Source organism: Lutjanus erythropterus, chromosome 6, assembly GCF_056507025.1.
Source record: "Lutjanus erythropterus isolate fLutEry1 chromosome 6, fLutEry1.hap2, whole genome shotgun sequence".
Taxonomy (NCBI): domain Eukaryota; kingdom Metazoa; phylum Chordata; class Actinopteri; order Lutjaniformes; family Lutjanidae; genus Lutjanus; species Lutjanus erythropterus.
The window spans coordinates 19,510,627-19,534,034 of record NC_139322.1 but is presented as its reverse complement, the minus strand read 5'-3'; the positions used below and the strand labels follow the sequence as shown (position 1 = coordinate 19,534,034).

At 40.4% G+C, this 23,408-nt stretch overlaps 1 protein-coding gene across 1 annotated transcript in view; it reads left to right on the top strand.

Annotated features, from left to right (window-relative positions):
• Nucleotides 1-23,408, top strand: part of lrp1ab (low density lipoprotein receptor-related protein 1Ab) — a 124,461-nt gene that overhangs the window by 19,304 nt on the left and 81,749 nt on the right. Inside the window, exon 3 of the mRNA XM_084721038.1 lies at nt 19,046-19,183. Within this exon, the coding sequence (XP_084577164.1) occupies nt 19,046-19,183 (138 nt within the window). The remainder of the gene's footprint in view (nt 1-19,045; nt 19,184-23,408) is intronic.

The window sequence follows — 23,408 nt, the reverse complement described above, 5'->3', positions numbered from 1 at the left end:
GATGCATCACTATGCTGTGGTCACAGGCCCAGAAAACATTGACTGTAGGTGTTGAAGTAGAGAAAGTTAAAATTAGTTGGATCCCCCCTCCTACAGACAGGTCAGGTAATCTGATTTGTAGATAGTTTCCATTAGAAATAAATGGTGCCAGTCCACGAGTCCTGGAAGGTTCAATGTCCAAGACAAATGTCCAGTCAAACAGTATGAGTTTATTATGCTTAAAGTAATATTATGTATTTTTTTGCAATTCAGTACCTGCAGTGCAATTCACTTTTACACCACAGTTGTAAATATGGACAGCTGTTAATATGCATTCATTTATCAAACACTACAGAGTTGACAAATTTGCTAACGCAGCCAAACATGAAACAAGTGCAACAACACAAGACCTATCAAGCCACGTACTATTTACTAGTCCAGCAGCAAGACTACATTTCGGAGACGTGTCCGTCATGCTCCAAGACTCTTACCGCTTTTTATTTCGCAAAGCTCTCACCAACAACTAAAGATCCAGTCTGAGATTTACTCTTGTCTGGGCGACTGCTTGGACAGTTAGTCTCTCCTTTTCTCTTTATTGCTTCCTTTGTCAACATCTTGTTTGGTCTCTTTGCCTGTGTCATGACGTCCGTAAAGGCCAGAGTCCAGTTCTGTTGCCTTCTTGCTCAGGCTCTGTCATGACGCCAGCTCTGCTCCCCACCAGCATTCCCCGCTGGTTCTCTTGTGCTGCGGATCGAAACACCTCCTCCTCAAGGTGGTTTAAAGCTCCCGTGCTCGCGGTGTAAACACCAACACTCCCCTGGTACTCTGAGCTGACAGCAGTTAGCAGCAGGTTAGCGGTTTACCTACTCTGGCAACAAACAAAGCTTGTTATGGATCCAGGAAACTCTTGAGGCAAAGCAGCCTGAAGATTCTCTCCATAAAATCTCATCCAGTTTTACCTAAATCGGTGACATAGGTTGTGTGTGACTTAACTCAGTATCGTAAATATTTTGATCAGGTTGAGCCACTCCGGACAAATTTTGCTGATATCCCTGATGAGGACTCTGCATTGACAAACTCAGGACTCCATAACTATGGAATGCTGTCATCACAGTGAAGGCATCTATTTATACATTAAAAAAACAAAAAGACATTAAACAGGACGAAACAGGACGACTGTTTACTGCAACTGCCCATATAACTATTTTATTGGACTTAACTGAAGGATACTGTCCTAAGAGTAACATTTCTTTAAGGAGTAGGGCAATACGTAATGAGTGTGTCACATTCAAGTGAGGGACAGTGAGTGTTGGATTCAGAGTGCTGGTGCTGCAAGGTTAGCAGTAAGTTGTCAGTCTGGCAGTAAATGTACAGTACAGGTTACAGCGTGTCTGTAAATGTAATAAACACTGCAGAATCTAAAGACCAAGAAAAGCCTCATCTGTTGTTTCTCAGCTGCTGGAAAAGTGAACAGTGTTAGCGCTAATGTAAGCTATGCAGGAAAGGCTAACCATAACAGTACCTTTGTGCCTACAACATGAGCTCTGGTGCAATCGTATCCCTTTTAAAAGCTTTGTAATCCAGCCTCGAACTGCAGAATCTTTTTTGAGACATGGTAAAATGAATCCGTAAAGATGAGACGGCGCTGATCTCAAATGTATTGTGAAATGGAATAACACGAGACTGACCCTTCAAAATAAAATTTGCGATGATGAACGTATTGAGCTCAAAGTGGTAGGCAACACGTGGTCACGGGGATGTGGTTATCATCACAGCCCTTATTTCAGACTTCAACAGATTTTACCAGTAAAAAAAATGTTAATTACTGGATTACAAAACCTCTGCTCCTCCATGCTCCAGTCTTTGAAATGATTTTGTCTGGAGATTAATTATTAGAGATTTTTAGAGATTAGGTACCAAGATGAAGCTGAACATAAAAAGTTCTCTCATCTACGTTCTCTACCACTCTCCTGTATGTATTGATTCACACAGATTTAGTGGTGAGGATTTACTGCTAACAGCTTAACTTCATTTATAAAGCATACAGCACATTTGGCTAAAATAAATTGCATAAAGATTTTTCAGAAGGAAAGAAAAATGATCAATTGTAGTTTAGTAAATAACAGCAATCACAGAACACGAGCAATTTTATGTAAGTGTGACCCACATAATTCACTCAAGCAAGCTGCAGCCATTCAATTTCTGCCCTTTTTACTGAGCAATTGAACTGAGTGAATTTTCCATAGCACTTATGTAATTTGGTGACACAGACAATGGTGTGATTCATCTTCTGCGTGGAGAGATGGAGTGTGGTGTTTCACCAGAACATCAAGATATGTTCTGCTCAATTACCCGCTTCCCATGGGCCCTAATCTGTCTGTCACTTTACCTTTAGTTAAGGGAGCTTCTCCATTCATGTGAGTTTCTGAGGCAGTCATAATAAATATCTCTTACTGCAATTAATGCACTTTTTCTCCGCACAGCGCTATGTGTTTGCAGTCTAACGAGCACAGTCAAAGGCGAGGAGGCGCCTTTTAAGTATCACAATGAAAGGCAGCCAGACTGTGATTTTATCCACAGTCGTTTAGTTGATCCATCCATTAAATGTGAGTAGTGTTTGGAATGGAGGGCTGCAGATAAAGCTACAGAGTGAATGGGCCTGAGCCAGCAGAGATGGAGGCAGGAGAGTTTGGAGGAGTGTATGACTCTGAAGGTTATTTAAAATCCTGCTCTGACTCAGAGGAACGCTAAAAGTCTTTTTCTTTTTATCCTGGCTTTTCCATTCACGGGGCGAAACAGTTTACAGGTCATCAGCCTGAGGAATCTGACTGGCATTCTGGAAACGAGGCTGAGCTCTTATGGAGATAGGAGATATAAAGACAGGCCAAGAAATGATCTGTCTAAGAGGGGGACTGAAATCTGGATCAACTTCGGAAGTTTTGTGTTGATGCAATTTTTTATTTTGAAAGCCTGATGTGTCATCATCCCCAAAGTTTACAAAACATTCTCTTTCAAACTTAGTTTATGAAAGTCAGAGAATTCCCAGAAAATTCCCTGCTCTCTGACTTTTGTTTCAACATGCCTTCTGACCACAGTCTAGTTTTGTGCATTAATATTGATGGGAATTAGAGCAGCGCATGCTACTGTAATTACGACATTATCTCCAGTTCAAGTTAATTACTAACTACAGGCTTGGTTTACAGAGAGTGCTCATGGAGATTTCACAAGGCAACAACACTTTACTTCTATTTTCTGCCTGTTTCTTCTTTCTCTCTGCCTCCTGTGGCTGCTTGGCTGTACTTCGGTCTTGGTGTGGGATCGCCCCACAGTCTGGCCATCATGTAAATCAGAGACTATGACAGTGAAGGCAGCGCACGCAGCCAACATGGAGCTTTGTTTCTTAGATAGATTTGTATAACATTGAAAACGGGGCACTTGTCAGGGTTTCCACAGATCCATAATCAATCCACAGATCAATTAAATAATCTGAATTTTAGGCCTTAAATTTCTCAAAATGTTTTAAAGCAGAAATCTATAATATATTTACTGTAATTTATCATATATCCATGATATGTTGATATGTCGTCAGAGATTATGGAAACATGCTAAACCTTCCTGTGTTCCTGCAGCCAGCCTAGTTTCTTCAGTCTCCAACTCACTATTTTGACTACAGCACTCATTTTTTGATGTGCAACTGCTAGATATTGCTTTTAAATACAATTTTGATATGTTTTAAAAACTTACTGGATCATGAAAGTTAATGTTACTTCACACCATCACACCGTAACAACCACAAAACAAACATGGAACCAATAACAACCTCTGCTATAAGTCACCACCACTATTAGTTTTGTTCAGTTGAATGCTGTAATTCTGGGATTCTGATTTTCCTTCATGTCCTTAGATTTTTTTTTACAGTATATGTGTATTATTCCACCCGTCCTCAAGCTCAAGTGTTATGATGGAAACCACACAATGACTGTAGCTAATTTGGCCGAAGCACCGGTTTTGTTTCTGGTAAATGCCACCTGTTTTGTTTACGATGAGCATGAATTCACTGGCCGTCACAGTGACGGGTGTTGTAAACTTGTGCTTTTGTCTGGTGCGGAACTTTGATCTGTACCTCTGGTACCCATGCTGGAAAGAAAGTGCACTCCTCAGTATCACACTGTCTGGAGCTCTAATTGCCTGTCGTTTCCAAACCATTCATCTGAGCTGTAATTATGTTGAGGAGCTAAAGACAGACTTCTGCCACAGTACTGGGGTTGTACTGTTGCATCACATGAGGCGTTGACATGCTGTGGTTGAGGTGGCAGTTGATGAGGACAGTGCTGCATGGTAGCATCTAGAGCTGCAAAAATTAATAGATTAGTTGTTAACTACTGAATTAAAGACAAACTATTGAGGATTTTTTTAAAGTCAAACTTCTTTTATTTCAGCTGCTCAAATGTCAATATTTTCAGATTTCCTTGCTCCTCTATCACACTAAACTGTGTCTTCGGGCTGTTGACAAAAGAAGCGTTTTTTTTAAATGATTATCTTTCGGTTTTGGGTTGGGATGCACGACTGACTGGCCGGTGTCTGGAATCAGCCAGTTATCAGCTTGACCGGCCACAAATGGTGACCGGCCGAACAGTGTTGTTGTTGTTTTGGAACCTGAAAAGTTGGTTCCAAGCTGGAACCAAAACATTTCAGGTTTTATTTGGGAACCAAGGTGGGCATTTCATTATCTACAGGTTGTTGTGCATTGTGCAACAGCCTCTGTTGATGACATCCTTAATTATAGTGGTTCTGCTCAAAATTGGTGGAGAAGCAGGCTGGTTCATAAGTAGCACCACTTTTAAAAAATCAGAAATTAGAATTAGCTAAGAAAATTGCAATCATGCATCTGTAGTTCTGGGAAACAATGACATTTTTCATAATTTTCAGACATTTTAGAGACAAAAACAACTAATCAATTAATCAAGTAAATAATCAGCAGATTAATCAACAATGAAACTAATCATTAGTTGCAGCCCTACTAGCATCCTTATCTTGCATGTGGGCTTGTTTATTAGAGGAGCACTGAAGCAGAGTGATGGAGAGCTGCATGTGTGGATGCATGATTTTACTCATGGATCTGCATGCCTTGTTCTCTCAAATGGATCAGTGGGGCTCTGGGCAGGTTGCCAGCTGCAGGGCTGTCATAACCCTCAGAGCCCCAGCGTGCACCTCCCTCTTATAGCCCCTAGTACACACTCAGATAGCCATCAGCAGGCTGCCTGTACAGGCCCCTGTCTGCAGGTGTGACCCTGTCATCCTCTCCTGGGGACGGCGCTGGCTCCCCCTCACTGCATGGCTTCAATTGGTTTCAGACAAGCCATTTCACCTCAATTACATACAAGCTTAGGGCTCAGGAAGTGGTTGACATGCGCCCTCAGGGCAGGAGTTTATGCTCTGTGTGTCTCAGTGGTGGTGCTCCTTGCAGGACTGCTGCTTTTTAATGCTCTTATTAGTTGTGGTATGTGGTTAAAGAGTTCTCTATCTAGCAGAGATAAAGTGGTGAGGGAGAGGATGTTTGACTTGTTCATGATGTCATTGAATGGCTCTCCCCACAGATGTTGAGCAGGCATAGACGTCCACACAGGACTAATGAGGTATGGACCAAGAAGATGTGGATTAAGGTTTCTTATTTGTGTTTTGTGTGGGCTGTGTTTATTAGAGCTGCAAGGATTGGTTGATTAATCGATATGTTGTCATCTATTAAATGAATCGGCAACTATTTTGAATCAATAATTTTTAGCTTTTTTTTTTTTTTTTTTTTTTTGGGGAAAAATTGGCCCAATTCTCTGATTTCTCTCTCAAGTATGAATATTTTCTGGTTTCTTCTCTCCTCTGACAGTAAACCTAATATCTTTGGGTTGTGGACAAAACAAGACATTTGAGGACGTCAGCTTGGGTTTTGGAAAATTCTGATCAAAATATTTCACCATTTTCTGACATTTTATAGACCAAATAATGCAGTCCTAGTGTTTAGTAACTGTCCTGTAGGATTTGTGTGCATTGTTCCCCTTATGATGTTTTTTGTCTTGAAATAAAAAGATTTATTCGTAGCAGGTTAGCATCAAAAACAAAATGAAATCTATGGAGACATGTTGCACTGTAAAGTTCTCTGTGGCTCAGCACTATTTCTGCTGTTTTGCACTGGTGTCACATCAGCAAAATGTATTTTTCTTAAATCTTTTCAGCTCTTCAATTCTCTGCTTAGTTTCTTTGAAATTGTTGTACTGTGGTCATGACAATAAAATTGGCCAAACGTTTTGATGGTTTTGACTGCACTTCTCTCTGGTTTAGTTTAAACTTTTTCATTAGATCACTGACCCCCAATTTGCAAATTTTTTATCTTAAGGAATCTCCTCTGAGAAATTATTTTTAGGTTAGAAGAGGATAAGGTTTTAAGGCAAACTATCAAGCTAGGATCATTATAAATTACAATCAATCAAGTCAGTCAACGCCATTTCTTCCCTCATTATTCCAACTTCAAAAAGAAATGATGAAATTTAAAATATATGTGATGTGTTATATATATGATTCTCCTCTATCTTGCTGAGGACCCCCTACAACCCACTCAAGGACCCCTGTTGGTCCTCGGATCCCAGTTTGAAAACCACTGCTCCAGTGAAATCTGCCATCTCAATGCATCAAACTGAGGGCTATTGAGTATAATTTATCATTTGAACAAACATAAATTACATTTTTAACCAATCTGGTTCTATTTTTTTTCAAAAGTGCTGTGTCACAACAACTTACATTTCATTTCACAGCTCTGTTGGAACAGTTGCTGTCAAAAACACTGACTGCCTGTCTGCATCCCAAGTCTGTATGCAATTATGTTTCTTGCGTGAACCACATTCATTGTGGTCGAGCCAGGGAATGAGAACAGATGTCTGAATAAGCCCTAGCATGTAAGCACTTTCTCCATCATGAGAAGTGCTTGCCATGAAGGAATCCCTTTCATCATCAAAAAAAAACCTTATGCAACAATTGTCTGCCCCTAATTCTCCTGTTAGACTTTTTAGCCCCAGATTTAGCATGAAAATGTCCATGGGAGGGAGGACTTCCACGTAGGGGGCGAAATGCATTTCAATCATGCAAATACATTGCCTTTCTCTTCCCACACAGTGCTACCCACTTTCATTCAGGGAGAGAAAATGAGCTGATAACTCAGAGTAGTTAACACTTGCAAATGACAAGCCACTCCCTGTGCTCACACTGTCAAGCTGTCATTAAAGTTGTTGTCTCCATAAGCTCGTAGAAGTATCGCACACAAGTTTCCCTTGTTGATGCTGGAAAGTAATTTTGAGGAGATATACCTTGGAATGCGGCTTCATAATGAAACTGAGGGACCCTCGGCTGAAGAGACTAAAAGTATTTAACGTAACAATAGCCAAATGTCAGGCCAGGAATCCAGACTCTTTTCATTAGACTTTCATGTTAAGCTTCCAGTAAACATATGAGTTCATTTATGTCATTTGCTTTCAACGGGACAATTTGCACTAACACGCTGGAAACTCCGTCAAAGAGTTAGTGTGATGTAACAGCGGTGGCACCTCCCAACACACAACCGTAGCATGTCCCCTGGCCCACACACATTCTGGCCCGTGTCAGTGGACACCGTGGCCTGGGGCCGAGCTGGTAGGGAGGTCAGATGTGAAGATTGAGTTATCATCTCCATGCAGCTGCCTGAGGCGGCCGTGGGCCACACAACAAGGTTATCTGTCCATCTCTTGCCCTTGAGCCCCCTCTGGACGCTCGCCAGCCTCATCCTTTGTCCAGCCCATCTGACTGTCACGCCTCGGCAGCCTCTCCAAGACGACCAGGAGGAGCCGACTGCTGCTGAGGTGGTGGGATGGTACGACATGGAGGCATGGAGCGATGGGGAGAAGGGATGATCCTACAGAAAAAAGCCTTTTGTATAGGAGAAAATGAGCAGATTAGCATTTAGGCTGAGGAGGAAAATGGAAATGGCGTTGTAAACCTCTGATCCATTTTCTATAGACACAGCCTCGTACAGTAAAGTTGGGAGGGGGATCCTTTCATAGCCTATAATCAGTCGTGTACTCGCAGGGGGGCACCAGGCAGGGGCAGGAGGGTCTGTAGTGGCAGCGGTTGACACACTGCTTCCACAGAGGAAGGAGCAAAGCCCTGTAAATCCCTCTGGTCTGTGGCCCTGAGCCCTCCTCAGCTCCACCGGCCTATCAACAGACAGAGAACACAGGGCTTTCTCACGCCACACAGGCACCACTTCGCTTTCTCTGCTGTCTCCTCCACGCCCTGTCTCCTTCTCTCCCTCTGTCTTTTTCTCCCTATGTCCCACTGTCTTCTCTCTCTGTCCATCAAAGCAAGCATCTCCTTTCCCTCTTCCTCATATCTAATCTCCAGTCTTTCCTCTGGTGTAATTGCCTCACAGTTTTTCCCCTCTGGTTGCAGATGGTGACTTGGTTAGTTTTTTGTTTGCTGCCTCTTTGTGTGTTACTTTGTGGAGATGTTCCACAGTGCATTTTATACAGTGACAGGTTGAGTGTATTTGAAGCTAGAGACCATACTGTGTTACTCTGTGGCAGCAGATTTAACAGACATGAGAGTTTGAACAAGCCGGTACACAGATTTAATAGATTTGTATTGCTGTTTTACTGAAAGCGATACTCCACCCAGACACTATCTTTAAGTGTCAACAGTCAGCCATCCCCTGTGGGCTTGTAAAATGGCTGTAAAATCTGTGCATGTTGTTTAAAACTCTGGAGCTAGTTGAAGCAAATTAAAGACAGTTGATTAAGAAGAAAAAGAAATCCGAGTGTGGTCATAGAAATGTTCCCACTTCTTGTGCACCATCAGGGTTCAATATTAATGTTTTTTTTTTAAAGTGAGTTAGAAATCTGACTTTTGACTTGCCCTTGTGCAATTGTTTTATTTATTAGTGGTTATCAAATAACAACAAAGTATTTTTTATGTTTTATCTAGGGCTGCAACCTCTACAAACTGTTCCTGTTTCTCAAAGTCCAAGGTGATGTCTTTAAATGTCTTGTTTTGTAAATCTAAAATCAATCAGAGATATTCAGTTTAATATGATAGTACACTGAGAAAAGCATTAATCAATTATCAAAATAGGGCATAGCGACTAACCAATCGACTTCCTGACCAGAGGGTGGCAGCTCTATTAAAAACACTCAAAGTTTTAGCATAAAGTGACTAAATACAATACTTCTGGCAGAGCTTCATAGAGGGTGATATTGTGACACGGAGACAATGTTTTTATTCCTCTCATGGCAGAGCGACGACTCTTAAGAATACACTGATTTTTATGCATGAGCAGCAGAGAAGTGGGTTATGCTGTAGGAGACTTTTTAAAAGACTGTTTTTGCAGCCACTTTTCACGCCTACAGGGCTGTGTTTAATACTCAAGATAGATTTGGGGTGGAGTATCTCTTTGACAGGCCTTGTTAGGATCTCTGTAGTATACTCACTTCTACAGTCAAGCACATAATAATGCAGTTGTAACTTATTTTACCCATATTATGTCTCAGGCTCAGTACTGTTAAGGTCTAAGATGAGGTTAAGTATATTGGAAGAGAAATCAGCGCACGAGGTCTTCTACAAGTGAGAGAACTGCTGTACTGTAAGTCCGGTGTGCTGTAGCTACTTCAGTAGGGTTTGGCACAGCCATGTGCTTGTTGTGCATGGTGCTGCAAAGTGTGATTCCAGGGTGGAGGGAGTCGGTCGGTGGGCAGGCCTGCCTGTCACCCTGCACAACATATTTATTCGAGCTGACGGCAGACTTTATGGGAGTCAGTCAGGGGCTGCCATGGAACCCGAAGAGCAGGAAGAAAAGCGGGCTTTTATGCTCAGGACAAAAGATCGACAGGGGATCCAAATTTAAGGTCATTGCATAACTACAGGAACTGAGGGGTGGGGGATGGTGGGGTCCAGAGGTTGAGGTGGTGGAGGGAAGCACACATGTGACACACAGCTCTGATGCCGAGTGCTGGTCAGAGGAGAGAGTGGAACACAGGGCCACCACATTAAAGGGATGACTACACTTTGTGTTTGGGGAATTATTTGAAGGTGACACATGCTAGTGATGCATTGCCTAAATCTACACCGTACTTGGGGGAAACATGTAATATTGTCTCTGTACAGAGTCATATTTCACTCTAAAGACCGCATGCTGCAATGAGCGTTTCAGTAAAACTGAACATAAGTTCTGTATTATGACTCATAGTTTATGTTTTAATTATGATGAATCCCAGCACTCATTTCTTAAATATGTGATTCATATAAGAGATGAAAAGCAAGAGATCATGCTGCAGATTGGAGAGCGATTTTAACAATTAAGATCCCTGAGGACACAGTGAGGATATGCTAATATCACTGTTAGCTGATCACACAGTTTAGTGCAATAATGTAATTGTCCTCACTCTACCCTCTAATAGGTGTGAGGGTTGTAATTTTCCCTCTTCTTCTTTGTCTGATATCCTCTGCACTGCCAAGCTTCTTACATTGTTCTCCGTTGCGGTTCTGTGCCTCCAAGGCTGCCAAACTCACAGAAGAGCCTGTGTTATCTCAGTGAAATGACATGTTAAATTATTTTTAAATATTGCTCTGTGCTAATTATATCCTCTCACTCCTCCTATAGCACCTGCTAATGATACTTCAGGGCAAGTAAAACGTATTTTCATCAACCAAGCTAGATTGTGTTATACTGATTGCAGTGTAAACGGTTTCAAAACAGGTTCACTTATGTTGTGGTACATTATTTTTGAGAATGTGGTCGAGAGTGGAAATGGTTTCGGAAAGTTCCCTACAGATGAAAAAAAAAAGATACAAGTGGTTTCCCATTTCTCTGTTCGTGGCCCCTCGCAGATGGAGATGATTATAATTTTATAATCTTATCTATTTTTTATTGAACTTCTAAACAGAGTTACGAAGCATTTTACAAAGAGTAAAAATAACAGCAGGAGTAATACGAGTGTGGTTGGAAATGTAAGCCACAGGGTGAGTGATATTATCTGTTGGTCTCATACAAATCTGAGCAGTTGCATTTTTTATACATTGAGAGTGAAGAGGCACTTTCACCTCAAGGCAAAGCAAGAACACAGGAATGTGCTGTATTAAGTGTGATTTAAAAAAAAAAAACTTGGATGACTGTTCAGATCACTAAAGTATAAGTCATCTTGGAAATGTTCTTCTGTTTAAAGAAAACTAAAAGATCAAAAGCTAAAACATTAAAAAACAGCACCGGAAATTTTAGGTAGTTCTGCAATATTGAGCATTTGATATTTCCAGGGTGAGTTGTGAGTGGTTCCAGTTGAAGTGATATTGTAAATGAAAGTATAAATTATATGTCATAGAAGAATTTAGAAAGTGGCTCTCTGAAACAGATCTTAAATGTGGCTTAGTTACTTCCTAACTAAAGATTTCACAGAGTTAAAGATCATTTCAACCATCCATGTCAGTCCGCATTACTGAGAATGTCCCTGAAGCTGCTTATCAAAGCAGAAATTGATCACAAAAAGCTCATATATTTGGGGAGCTATGGGACTCATAGTAAAAAAAAATATGCATAAATGGGTATGACAAAACGGATCATATCACACTACTGAGTGCTCAAATTATAGAATTCTTTTTGATACAAATGCAACCTGACAAAAGCAGGAAACAAGTTACAGAAAAATGGCAAAATGGCACCATTTAGATTAAAAAGTACTTTCGAACATCCTGTTGTTAAGACTGATGTAACAATGATGTATTATCTTAGTTTGTTCTTGATATACTTTAGAAATGATTACACAGTGCATTTAGGTGTGGACTAAAGTAGAAGCTGTTGTGAGTCTTCTCACTATCATCATTTCTGTTATGACCTCCCCTTTCAAGCAGAGCATGTAGAGAAGAGAGAAAAGACTGAAGAGTTAAGGTTTTATCAGGAGTTGCACCTCTCCACCAAGCAACAATGTCCGAGAGCTATAAATATGCAGATTACACTCCCTAAACATGAATAGAGACCCCGTTATTTCAATTCTTGTACTCTTCAGCATCAGGACCAGTGACGGTTTGGATGAGAATATGACATCTATACAGTTTTTGCAGCCAGTTGCTTCTGGGAAGTTTCCATATTCACGGAACAGTAACTTGTAGTTGACTTTGCCTGCGGCGCCGGGGATGTTGATGTAATGATCTTTCAGTTCAGAAAAGGCTGCAGACTTGATGAATTACATTGCATGCTGTTACGTCACAGACACCACATAAATCTCCAGATTGACAGTGGAAAAAAGGTGCCAGAAGCCTTAACAACAATTGAATTTTGAGCTCCAGCAGTAAAATGATCCCTGTATTTTCTTTACTCCTGTCATCAAGTGCTTATCTCAACCGGTTGAGGTAGATAGCCACCCACCCAGACCCTGCTTCTCACTGTTAAAGGTAGTTTTTTCCTCTCCACTGCACTAGTGCTTGCTCATAGTGGGGATTGGTGGGTCTGTGAATAATATTTCCAAAGAGTACAATATAGACCTGCTCTATATGAAAAGTGCTCTGAGATAACTTCTGTTATAATTTGGTGCAATATAAATAATATTTGACTTGACTGGTGTACATCGGTCTTCACTGAAATATTAAAAAGAAAATTAGTTGCCAGCAATTTTAAAAATCAATAAATAGTTTCAGCCATTTTTCAAGCAAAAATGTTTAAGAAAAATGCTGGTTCCAGCTTCTTAAATGTAAGGATTTGCTGCTTCTCTTTGACGTTTATGATAGTAAATGAAGAAGCTTTGGGTTTTTGGCTGAAGAAGCAATTTGAAGATGTCGTTTTGGGCTCTGGCTTTGGGCTCTGTGCAGGAGCATTAAAACAAAAATTTGACATTATATAGACTAAACGCTAAATTTTCAAACTGTGTTACAAGTACCACTGGTGGTATGGAAGCTATCTGTAGCGGTACACTGAAAAATGTCAGAAATATATTTTTTTAAATGAAATAAATTTATTTAAAAACATTTAATGCTATCAAAATACTACAAAATGTTGATATAATGTATGAGATCCCTAAAATGTCATTTAAAATAGGTTTTGTCTTTCCTGTGTTTTTATTTCAGTATCAGCCTGCTCCATAGTCACGATCATGCATGCTGCATCCATGATTAGTTATGAGCTGAACTGTGGTGACAAGATAGTAAGGAGAGGTCAAAAATAAAGAGACTGAAAATGAATGGTTCAAAAACACTGCATTCATGGCTCCAACCAAGAACTACTGTGAAGACAGGTGCAGATCAGGAGGAGAGTATTTGAGCAATGTTGCTGAAGATTAAGTGGATAATAGTGAACTGAGCACAACTGCTAGCGGCTACTTAAGAAGTGCCAGTGAAGTGTCCACAGTACCTGCTGGCACCAAATGGCGTAAAACAGCAAGCTCATTATTTTCTGAGGTGAGAAACACTGCAATAAACTATAAGTAAACAATAATCATAATAAATAATAAATAATCTGTAGCTGCAGCCCTACTGAAGATTTGGTCCAAGACATAATGTTATTTCTTCCAAAAACAAATAATTATTTGCATAATATATTAAAATAAATCCATCCCAGTGCCATGTGTCGACTACAACACCTACAGAAATGAAATGGCAAAATTGCCCACATGCACGCCAGCAGCTACAGAACGGTATTAAAATAGACTTTAATGTGTATAGTGTGTGTGTGTGTGTGTGTGTGTGTATGCATAAGAAAAAAAGAAAAGTTGTTCTGCTGTGTTCTTTCCCTTCAGATTTGCACAGTAATGCTCCGCTTCTACTGACAAATGACGCAGGAAATGGCTACTGCCAGTATGAGGGGGAGCTTATTGTAATACACTGCCAACAACTTCCCAAACTGGAGCAGGGAGTACAGGGTTCATCTCCATTGTCCCTCCTGCAAAGTTATTTAATCCTCCATATTGTCCTTTCTATTTAGTTTTCTGCTGCCGGTGCCTATTCAGTCCCTGCCAACATATTACTGTGTTGTGGAACTCAAACAATTATTTCCGATTGTTGTGTATTGCTGGTAGTTGTTGGTGCGTTTCCCAAAAAAAGTAGAGTTTGTGTTGTTGTTTTCTCTTCAGTGTTATGGTGGCTGCAGTGTGTAGCAACCCGTCTCCTGGGAGAGTGTAGTTTATCTGTCTGTCTGCTCAGTCCTTGACACATCACTTTTTGTCAAATGTGCTTACATCCATGCATAGTTGCAGAGACACAGATTTGTGCAGCGGGTATCATTCGGATGACTTTCACCATGACTTGTCTTTTATACTCGGAGAAAACTGTTGACAAATGATAAATCCTTGGCAGGGGTTTCATTTCCTGTGTGCATGGCAGTTTATTCCTGGTACTGCAGTTTATGTAGAAATCCCCAGGTTGGCAGTTTATTGAATGTAAATCAGGCTGGCTTAGAGGCACAGGCTGTAGGAGGGCTGCTAATATGCTAGCATCCCCCAAATGGGAGAGCTGCTCTCCTTCTCCCTAAGCCAGATGTATTAGAAGCTAATTCTCCGTTCGAATGTGGTACATTTTTTACCGCACGGGCTGCGGTGGTGGGATCATTATGGAAGCTCTTGTCACTTTAAAGCACTTGTTTTAACTGAGTTCCATTTTATGATCTGTGTGTGGTTACTAATCTCTTGGACGGATAGAGAGGACTCAGTGGAGATGCTTGCGGTTTCCTTCAAGGACTTCTGAAATCCAGGCAAATGTTCTCGCTCATTTAAGTCGTAATGCACGTCCACACTTGCACAATCTTGATCTGTTTTTGCATACTTTTGATTTTGCCTTTAAATACCACATTACAAAAAATGAGCTGAAGAAAACTTTGAATGTGGCCTCCAAAATGTGAAGGAAGCCACAGCAGCAGCCAGTTCTTCAGAAGAAAAGCTGATAGAATTATTCACTCTTCTCATCCATTGTACAGTGAATTTGAACTAACCTTCAGAAAGACATTTCATGTTACCCATGGCAAATCAAAATATCTACAAGAAATTCTTTGTCGCAAGTGCTGTCAAGATAATGAATGAAATTAGGATCCTGTAGACGAGGATACAGGGTGGTGCTCCTGACTTTGCTGCAGTAGAAGTCATGTAGTTTATTGTTTAAACTTTATTGTGAGTTGCAATTTTATGAATGTGTATGCCGAGATAAGTTTTTTTTAAGATTGTGTAATGGGAATGTATGTGGCAACAAAGTACCGTCCTTGGCATTACATATTATATTTTTAGGACATGCATTATGGTGAAAGCAAAGGAAAATTTCCACACTGTGGAAAATAAAGTCTTCATGTTCATATTAAAAATGTTCACCACGTCAGTGTTTGGTATCTATATAACCTGACAATTATTTTTTCATTTTGACATACTGTGTCATCATATTGCACCCCAAAACACACAAATCACTTAAATAATGATCAAATTTATGTAATTATATCTCCATTTTTACTTGGTCTATCAATATCAAACAAAAAATCTAGAATAGAGTTTAAAGCCCGCCCTTCTGACTGCAGCACATAGCAATGCTCAATTTGAGAGTTTTTATGCTGCAGTGTCTCAAACAAATCATGTGATTTGATTGGCGACTTTAGAGGTTAAAGGGCATGTCTTGTGAGAATATGTATATATTTTTGCCATGGCCACTGGGTGAGTCTTATTTGTAGTTTCCCCTAAGATCACGAGTGGATTTTATTGCAAAAAAAGTTGGAATGTAAATACAATCATAATGCAATGATTTGGAAATACTTTTCAGCCTATATTCTATCGTAAGAAAACATGATGTGTTATAGTGGGAAACAATCCCGTTTCAACTGTTTTGCAACATCAACATCAAATTCAAATAATTTGTTCTGTTATTTTTTTATTTGTTTTTGTTTTTTTTTGTTTTTTTTACATTTTACACAACGTCCCAACTTTTCTGGAATTGAGGTTTGTTCAATCTGTACAACATACAGTATGATTAGACTCATTTCAGTCTCATTTCAGACAGAAATGGGGGTCAAATGAACTGTGTTTTGGCTGCTTAATATTCAGACACAGAACTCTGTCTGCGTGTGAAAGATTTTCTGAAGGAGGCATCTGAAACAGGTTTGCAGCTCAGGCTGCTTGCACATATTCAAATCTCATCCTCTCAGAGCCTCTCCCAGCACCGTACACAATCTGTGGAACTCTACAGATCGTTTCCTGTGAAGGAGGTGAACTTTATTTTCTCTGCTTCTAGTGTTTTTCTAAAATGGGTCAGCAGATGTTAGAGAGAGGGAGAGAAAGGGAGCGGGAGGTGGAGAGGAGGAGGAGGAGGAGGAGGAGGAGGAGGAGGAAGAAGAAGAAGAAAAACAGCCAAAGCAAACTGTTTGCTCTGCAGTGTGGGCTGATAGGAGAGATAGAGAGAAGAGTGGGAGAGAGTGAGGGGAAGAGGCTGCATCTACTGTAAGTTCTGGTCTGACGTTGGTAGAAAATCACTGCTTTTTATGGATCAGATGAGATCACGTTCTGTCCTTTTCTCTCCACACCCTTTTACATTCAATATATCTTTGTCAGTGTTAATATCATTGTCATTACCGTTGTAATTTTCAAATTAGTTTTCCTTCAATGGCTGCCAAAGGATCATATGTAGACCATATTCCATTATTCTGCCCTCAATGCACTGCACACATTGATGGTATACACAGCAACTGCATATGTGCACACATGTTACATAATATTTGGCTGTCTGTCTGTGACAGCAGGGAACATTCAGATTCTTATGTTCCTAAAAGTCAGACAGAACCCTTTATCTCCCAGAGGGTCACTAGGATTTTATAGGTCAGTGTCGGTTTAACTTTTTGACTGTTGTTCCACTGCAGCAAAACTAGACTGACTCATAAAAATGATGATACAAGGATGTAGAGAAGATTGTTTTCTAAAATGACCTTACCGTTTAATGCTGATTGATGATACTGTCCTCAAAAAAGAGGAGAGACTAATTGGAAAAAACTTTAAGCCTTAAAGCGGTGAGTATAAAAGTAAAGCAAAGTTCAAAGTAATTATAGGTGCTGATTAAGATTGGCAGCAAATTGATCTTGGGTCATTTATATTTAGGGACTCTGATAGCTAAACCTACCTTGGTGCTATCTTTCTTTGATGACAGAAGCGACCTAAACTCATTGGGGAGAAATTGAACACAGAAATACAATCATCCTTTTTAGGTACTGATGGCCCACTTAAGATGTAAGAAGCTGCTTGAAGCCACATTCTCATACACCGTTTCCTACAAATGTGAATCTTGCCTCAAAGTGCTCCTGAAACTCATTTAGACCCTCTTTTGCCCCTTTTCCATTTACATGTACTGGCTTAGTTTGACTTGGTGCTTTAGCCCAGCACGCTACCCGCTCAAAGGATGTGTCTTTTAACTGATACGTGTTTGTCTTGAGTTGAGTGGCTGTAAAACAGTGTATAAATACATTTAAATTCCAATAAAATTCTTGACTAAAGAAGTCAAAAGCTCTTATTATGAAGCGACAAAATCAGGAAATGTTGGGTTTTCATCAGCAGTAACTTAACACAACCTCCATCCAACTGAAAGTGAACACGAAACAGTAAAATAAAGCAGATATCTGAAAGTGCAAAGGGCGACACAGGAGAGAAACTAAACTTCAAACCACAGAGATTCAGATAGAAACTACAAAACTTAGAGTTGAACACATAGCAATGTCTTCCTCTCTGCTCTCCTGCACAGACATGAGTTGAGTCATATGCTTGTTTGAGGGAGAGAGGGGGGGGGGGGGGGTTGTCATGGGTTGGCCGTGGTGGATGAGACGTCACCGCTGTCCTTTTGGAGGTGGGTCAGGTGTGCTTTGGCCTCCCTCCTTAGAAGGTCCATCTCGGGCACACCTCGGCGCAGCTTGGCACATTAAAAATGCAAATCAGCACGGCATGGTGTGACTCAGCGCTGCCAAAAGTGGTGAAGGAAAAGCCCCATATTTGGCTGGAGTTCGCTTGGAGTGAGGGCCGCCAAACCCACACCACCTGTCTTATCAGGCAGGCCGGTCCCCCATCAGTAAATGCTTGAGTAAAGGAAAACGGGCCTAGTTCCTGCATGAAATGAGACATTGGCTTGATACACATGATGGTCCTGTGAGTCTTTAACTTAAGACTGGGAGAGACAGTTTATTCTGGGCAAAGGTTCCTAATAACCTTTCAGCATAATGTCATTCAAGTGGTCTGAGAGAAAACCAGACTTCTGCTCCTTCTCTTGGCTCTCTTATCAAGTTTAAGAAAATCTGCCTATGGTGGGAGATGCTGGGCAATCACAGGTCATTAAGATAGTTGATTATTTAGTCTCATATCCAAAATACAAGTATTTTCACCACCTGGGAAAGAAACTCAACAATCAACAATCATTGTCTACAACCTGGTACTGCATCTTTAATTTAACATAATAGGAAAGAATCATGTCATGAATGGACCCCTGGCTAAACTGATGCAGGGGAAGGATTACATTACTCTGTTTACCCACTGTGATCAGAAGTCAACCCGACATTGAGAACCATTTGAGAATTACTTTGAAGATGAAGAGAAGTTTGATGCATCATCACACTAGTTGTGCAGGGAAGGTGGAGCTTATTTTAAGTGCTATTTGTGTGTGACTGGCAGTGTTCTTATCTGTTTCTGTTTCTGTTCTTCTGTCTCTCTTGCAAAGGAGATCTTGATCTCAAAAAGACTACCTGATTAAATAAAAAATATAATTATAAGATTAGATTGAAAATATCAAACATTTTCTAACTCTTGTGCTGTTGAGGATGTTTTCTTCCTTTGAACTTGTCTGAGGTCTTTTCAAGTGTGATGAAATGTATAGGCTGAATGGGCCACCGCATCATAGTAATCCCCAATTGTGTGTGCTGTTTTGAATAGTTTTATGATGCCCATTTAAATTTAACCTGTTTAAATGTTGCATTTAAACAAGTTAATTTTACCACAATTTAAATGTTATTTGTTGGAGTTTTACTCTCTCTATCTTCCTTTGTTTCCTTAAATGTGTTTTGCTTGTTTTCCAGGCTCACACAACAGGGTGAACCAGTGTCCTGTCAATGAACATGGGTGCCTGGATCCGGATGTGTGTATCCATCTGAGCAAAGTGTGTAATGGAGTCCCTGACTGCTCCGATGGCTGGGATGAGGGGCCTCACTGCAGAGGTACTAAACACACAGAAGCATGCACACGCATCTGATAACTTCCCTTTTCTGCAGAACAGATAGCATCATCATTTTCTCTATCTTCTCTGTCGCGTAGAGACAAGAGTGTTAGCCTTTGTTTTGTGGGTCAGAAATCACCAGCCAGTTTCTCCTCGCTAGCATCTCCTCTTCTTCTCATCCAAAACTGTAATCTCTATCCAATAATCTCTGTTAGGCCCTTTAATGAGCTGGCCTGCTCTGGCTTGTGCAATTACAATGGAATTTCTCTTTCTGGGGAAAAAAGTCATTAATTTATCAATCAGCTCAGCTGTGAGGCTGTTTCCCAAATCCCTGCGGGAATGATGAGCATTCAGCCTGGATGCAGGCGAAGAAGAATCCCGTCAAATCCTCTACTATTAATTAGAGCTGATAGAAGAATGAAAGATGGAAAATATTGGTTCCATAGTGTCGCCCTTTGTTGCAGTTGACAAAGAAGCAAACACTGGCTGCCTACAGAGATTTGCCTCGGCATTCAGTGAGGCAGATATAGCTGTCTGAAGCGCTGCCTGTTTATAGTTGCAATTATTCAAGTTGGGATGCTTTTAATTTCTGCTGTGCAACCTGTGTGTCTGTCTTTTCATTTTGCGTGTTATAGTAGTGATGCACTCTGTTATTCAGTGTCAGTATCCCTTTCCTGGAAAATGAAATCACTTAATTAAATATTTACATTCAACACCTAAGTTTCAGTATTTACCAAAGGTTCTATTCTCTATTCCAGTATCAGCAATATAGTAAATTTGAGTCATTACCTCTGCCAAGGAATTTAGGTTTTCAGTGTTGTTTGTCCAGCAGGCCCAGTTTTCATGAAACTTGGGGGAAGGGTGTTGCATGGATCACAGAAGAAATTTCATTAAATTTTGACTCAGATCTGAACCACGGGGCAGATTTATGGAATTATTATTCACCTAATATTACAAGATAGGGCATTTTCATTTTAATGTTGAAATTGTAACATAGTACAGCACTGAGGCTCTCCCCTGCCTCAGTCTATGGGGTTTATATGTAGCAACGTTGTCATCCAACAACCCACATCAGGTCACCTAGGAAAATACTTTCAAGAGGACACAGGAAAATAGCATTTTGACACTTAAATTATACACACTTAGACAAAAATATCATTGTTCTGATTTGAATATGTGAGCAACACTACTTGGAAGCTACAGAATGATATAAAAACTTAAAAAAAAATACTATTGGACCTGTCCTTTAATGTCAGTTTTTTCTATTATATATGTATTGTTTCTTGCAAAGTAGTTTGTCTACCTCTTATTCTCCTTTGTGCACAGAGTGCCCGTGCTAAAGAGTTTTGTTCTTGTACCACCCTGTATAGATAAAGTTGACTAAAAAGTTGTAGTGCATTAGTCAGAGATGAGGTCTGTCCAGAAGAGCAGGAGCACTGTTGGCCTGATGAAGTGGACAGTTGTACAGAGTGGGTGAGAGTGTTAGTATCCCACACACTGGTGATCATCACTGCGAGACAAGCCTTTACACAACACAGCAATGATGTCATCCAATCACAACATGCACCGCCTGTCCCCGAGGACACAGGTCCAGCTGTCCTCGGCAAGGCACTGGTCAACACACACCTACACTCGTACACACACCTACACGTTCAGGAGCTTGTAAGCCATGCATACATTCACAAGAGCACACAAACGCGAGCTCATGCAGTCACATTCTTGCAAATACACACCCAAACACACCCAGCACCCCACACACAAACACACCAGCAGTGTGTCCTGGACTTTTGGCATTGCTGTTTGTGAGCTGCCCTCTCTTCAGGGAACGGCCTGGCCTTTCACAGGCATCCTAGTGTTTGCTTGTACAAACTACCAGGCTGTGCAAAGTATACCTGGCTGCTGATGTCTGAAAGCACACTTTGTCAGTCAGTGTGTCCAAGTAATTCTGCCAAACTTGTTGACAAGAGTGGTTAGAAATGGGGAGTATAGCAAGGTAGGAATTTTATCTCCCTGAAATAAATTTCCTTGGGATTTTTCAGAGTGTGTGGGGTTTAGATTAGTTTGTGTACAAGAGTGAAGGAAGAAACCAGGTGCACTCAGTGATACTAGCAATGAAGTGCAAGGTTCAGATTTGGAACTGACCAATATATATTTTTTTCAGGGCTGATATTTGGAATGAATATACATAATGATTTAGTAATAATTTTAGTGTTTTTTTCTGCGACTTTATTCTTCTACTTTACTACATTTTGGAGGCAAATATTGTCCTTTTTACTCCACTAGCTACATTTATTTGATAACTTTAGTGAGTTACTTTGCAGATTCAGATTATCAGAATAAAAGATACTATATGATTATGAACAATGATGATGAATTATCGTAGATTAAACCATCCAGTAGGATATGAAGTAGCCTAATTAACAGTGAGATAGTGCTGTGGGTGGAGGAATGAGTGAAACTACAGGGTAGACTACAGACAGAGGCAGTAGCATCAGAGCTAAAATAGCATATTTTTTAATTGATTGATTTTATCAGCAATCAGATTTTTTTTTAAAAAACATAGCAATTGTAAAAATGCTGAATATTGGAACAGATAATCGGCCAGGGCAATAATCGGTTGACCCCCAAATCAGACACAACACACAATCTACACATCTTATATTGTTGATAGAAATGAAAATGTATACAACAAAAATTATATTTTCACCCAAAATTACATTTATTTCATAGTTCTTTCACATCAAAATTTTGTGTTTTGTTTGTGCACTTCTGTACTGTGATGGGAAATAGTCTGATGTCACCCATTTCCGTGCACCAATCGGAATTAAACAGTCGACGAATCAGAATCCGATGACAGTTGTGGTGTTAACGTATTTGCCTGTTGCCATGGAAACACCACTGCGAATCACATCTGATCAAACCACACCCACACTGCCCTGATTAAGAAGATTATAGCGTTTTTGAGCATTAATCTCTGAATTTATTTTTCCCTTTGATTGTTGTTCATTTAGTCATAAATATTGTTACAGAGAAGAACTTGAGATTTTAAGCCACATTTTTCAGGTTGCTTGAGGAGGAACTCCACACTAAATTATTGTGCAACTCTTGCATTTTTAAAATAGGATGTGAGGCAGAGTTCTGGCAGAATTTGAGAGTGTTGCTACTCTTTAAGAACCCTTAAACACTTCATCATAAAGATAAAAGAGGTGCCTTGCTCAGGAGCATGTAAAAGGGACATGCTGAGAATGTTTTCCTGTGTGGTTCAGTGATCCAAACCAGCGGCCTAACTTCAGATCTTTGCCATCATCTGGAAGTTCCAGGCCTATATTTAAAGGCCTTTTTTAACTAAATGTAGCCTTTACAGACAATTGACATTTATGTTGTTTTTCTGTCATAATGGTGAAAGCTGAGTCTGTTCATCAGTCTGTAGTCCGCATTTGTCCTTTCTCTGTCATTTTGTGGGTGATGGGGCCTCTCCTGGAGGGCAAGGCCTTAGACCTGCGTCCCTCAGAAGTGACTGATTGATAGGGAAGAGAAAATGGGGTCATGTCAGTACTCTTGAGAGCTTTTTCCCTTCTCCTCGCTGTCTCAAAGGGAACCCTGATTATCGCAGTGGCCCTATGCTATTGTTTATGCATGCAGTGGGCTTTCATTGTCCTTCATGTGCCACTAACTGTGGAATGAGAATCGGTCAGAGGCTACTTGAGGCTGCCTGTGGAAAGACCACATATTCATCTTTATTCATGAGTGGGTCTTGACCTAAATGAGTTTATTGGCTGCATTCAGAGTTGTCTTGCATGACGAGACCTGTTTTATTGCCCATCACTGTGTGTGACCGTCTTTTTATTTCTTAACTGATAATGAGCTGCAGATTAAAAACAATCTCTTTTCTCAGGTAAACGAAACTGGCGTGTGTTTGGGAATGTTTTGTGCCACGCTGTGTGTACTTTGTGTGTTTAAGTATTTGTCAGAGTTTAGATTTAAGCGTCTGGGGCAGCATGCCGCCACTGTTTGGGTCTGTGATAGCTACTGTTTGCTCATTACTCAAGCTGCTGCCCTGCTTCTGTTTGCCTATGGTGACTTTGCCCTCTTCGACTATTCAGCTCCAAACAGCTGCCAATAAATATACTTATATGCTCACAATTGCTGTGCCTTGTTGCCTGCATTCCCACATACCTGGATATATACATCATTATCTCCTATATAAGTCTCATTTACCATGTTCG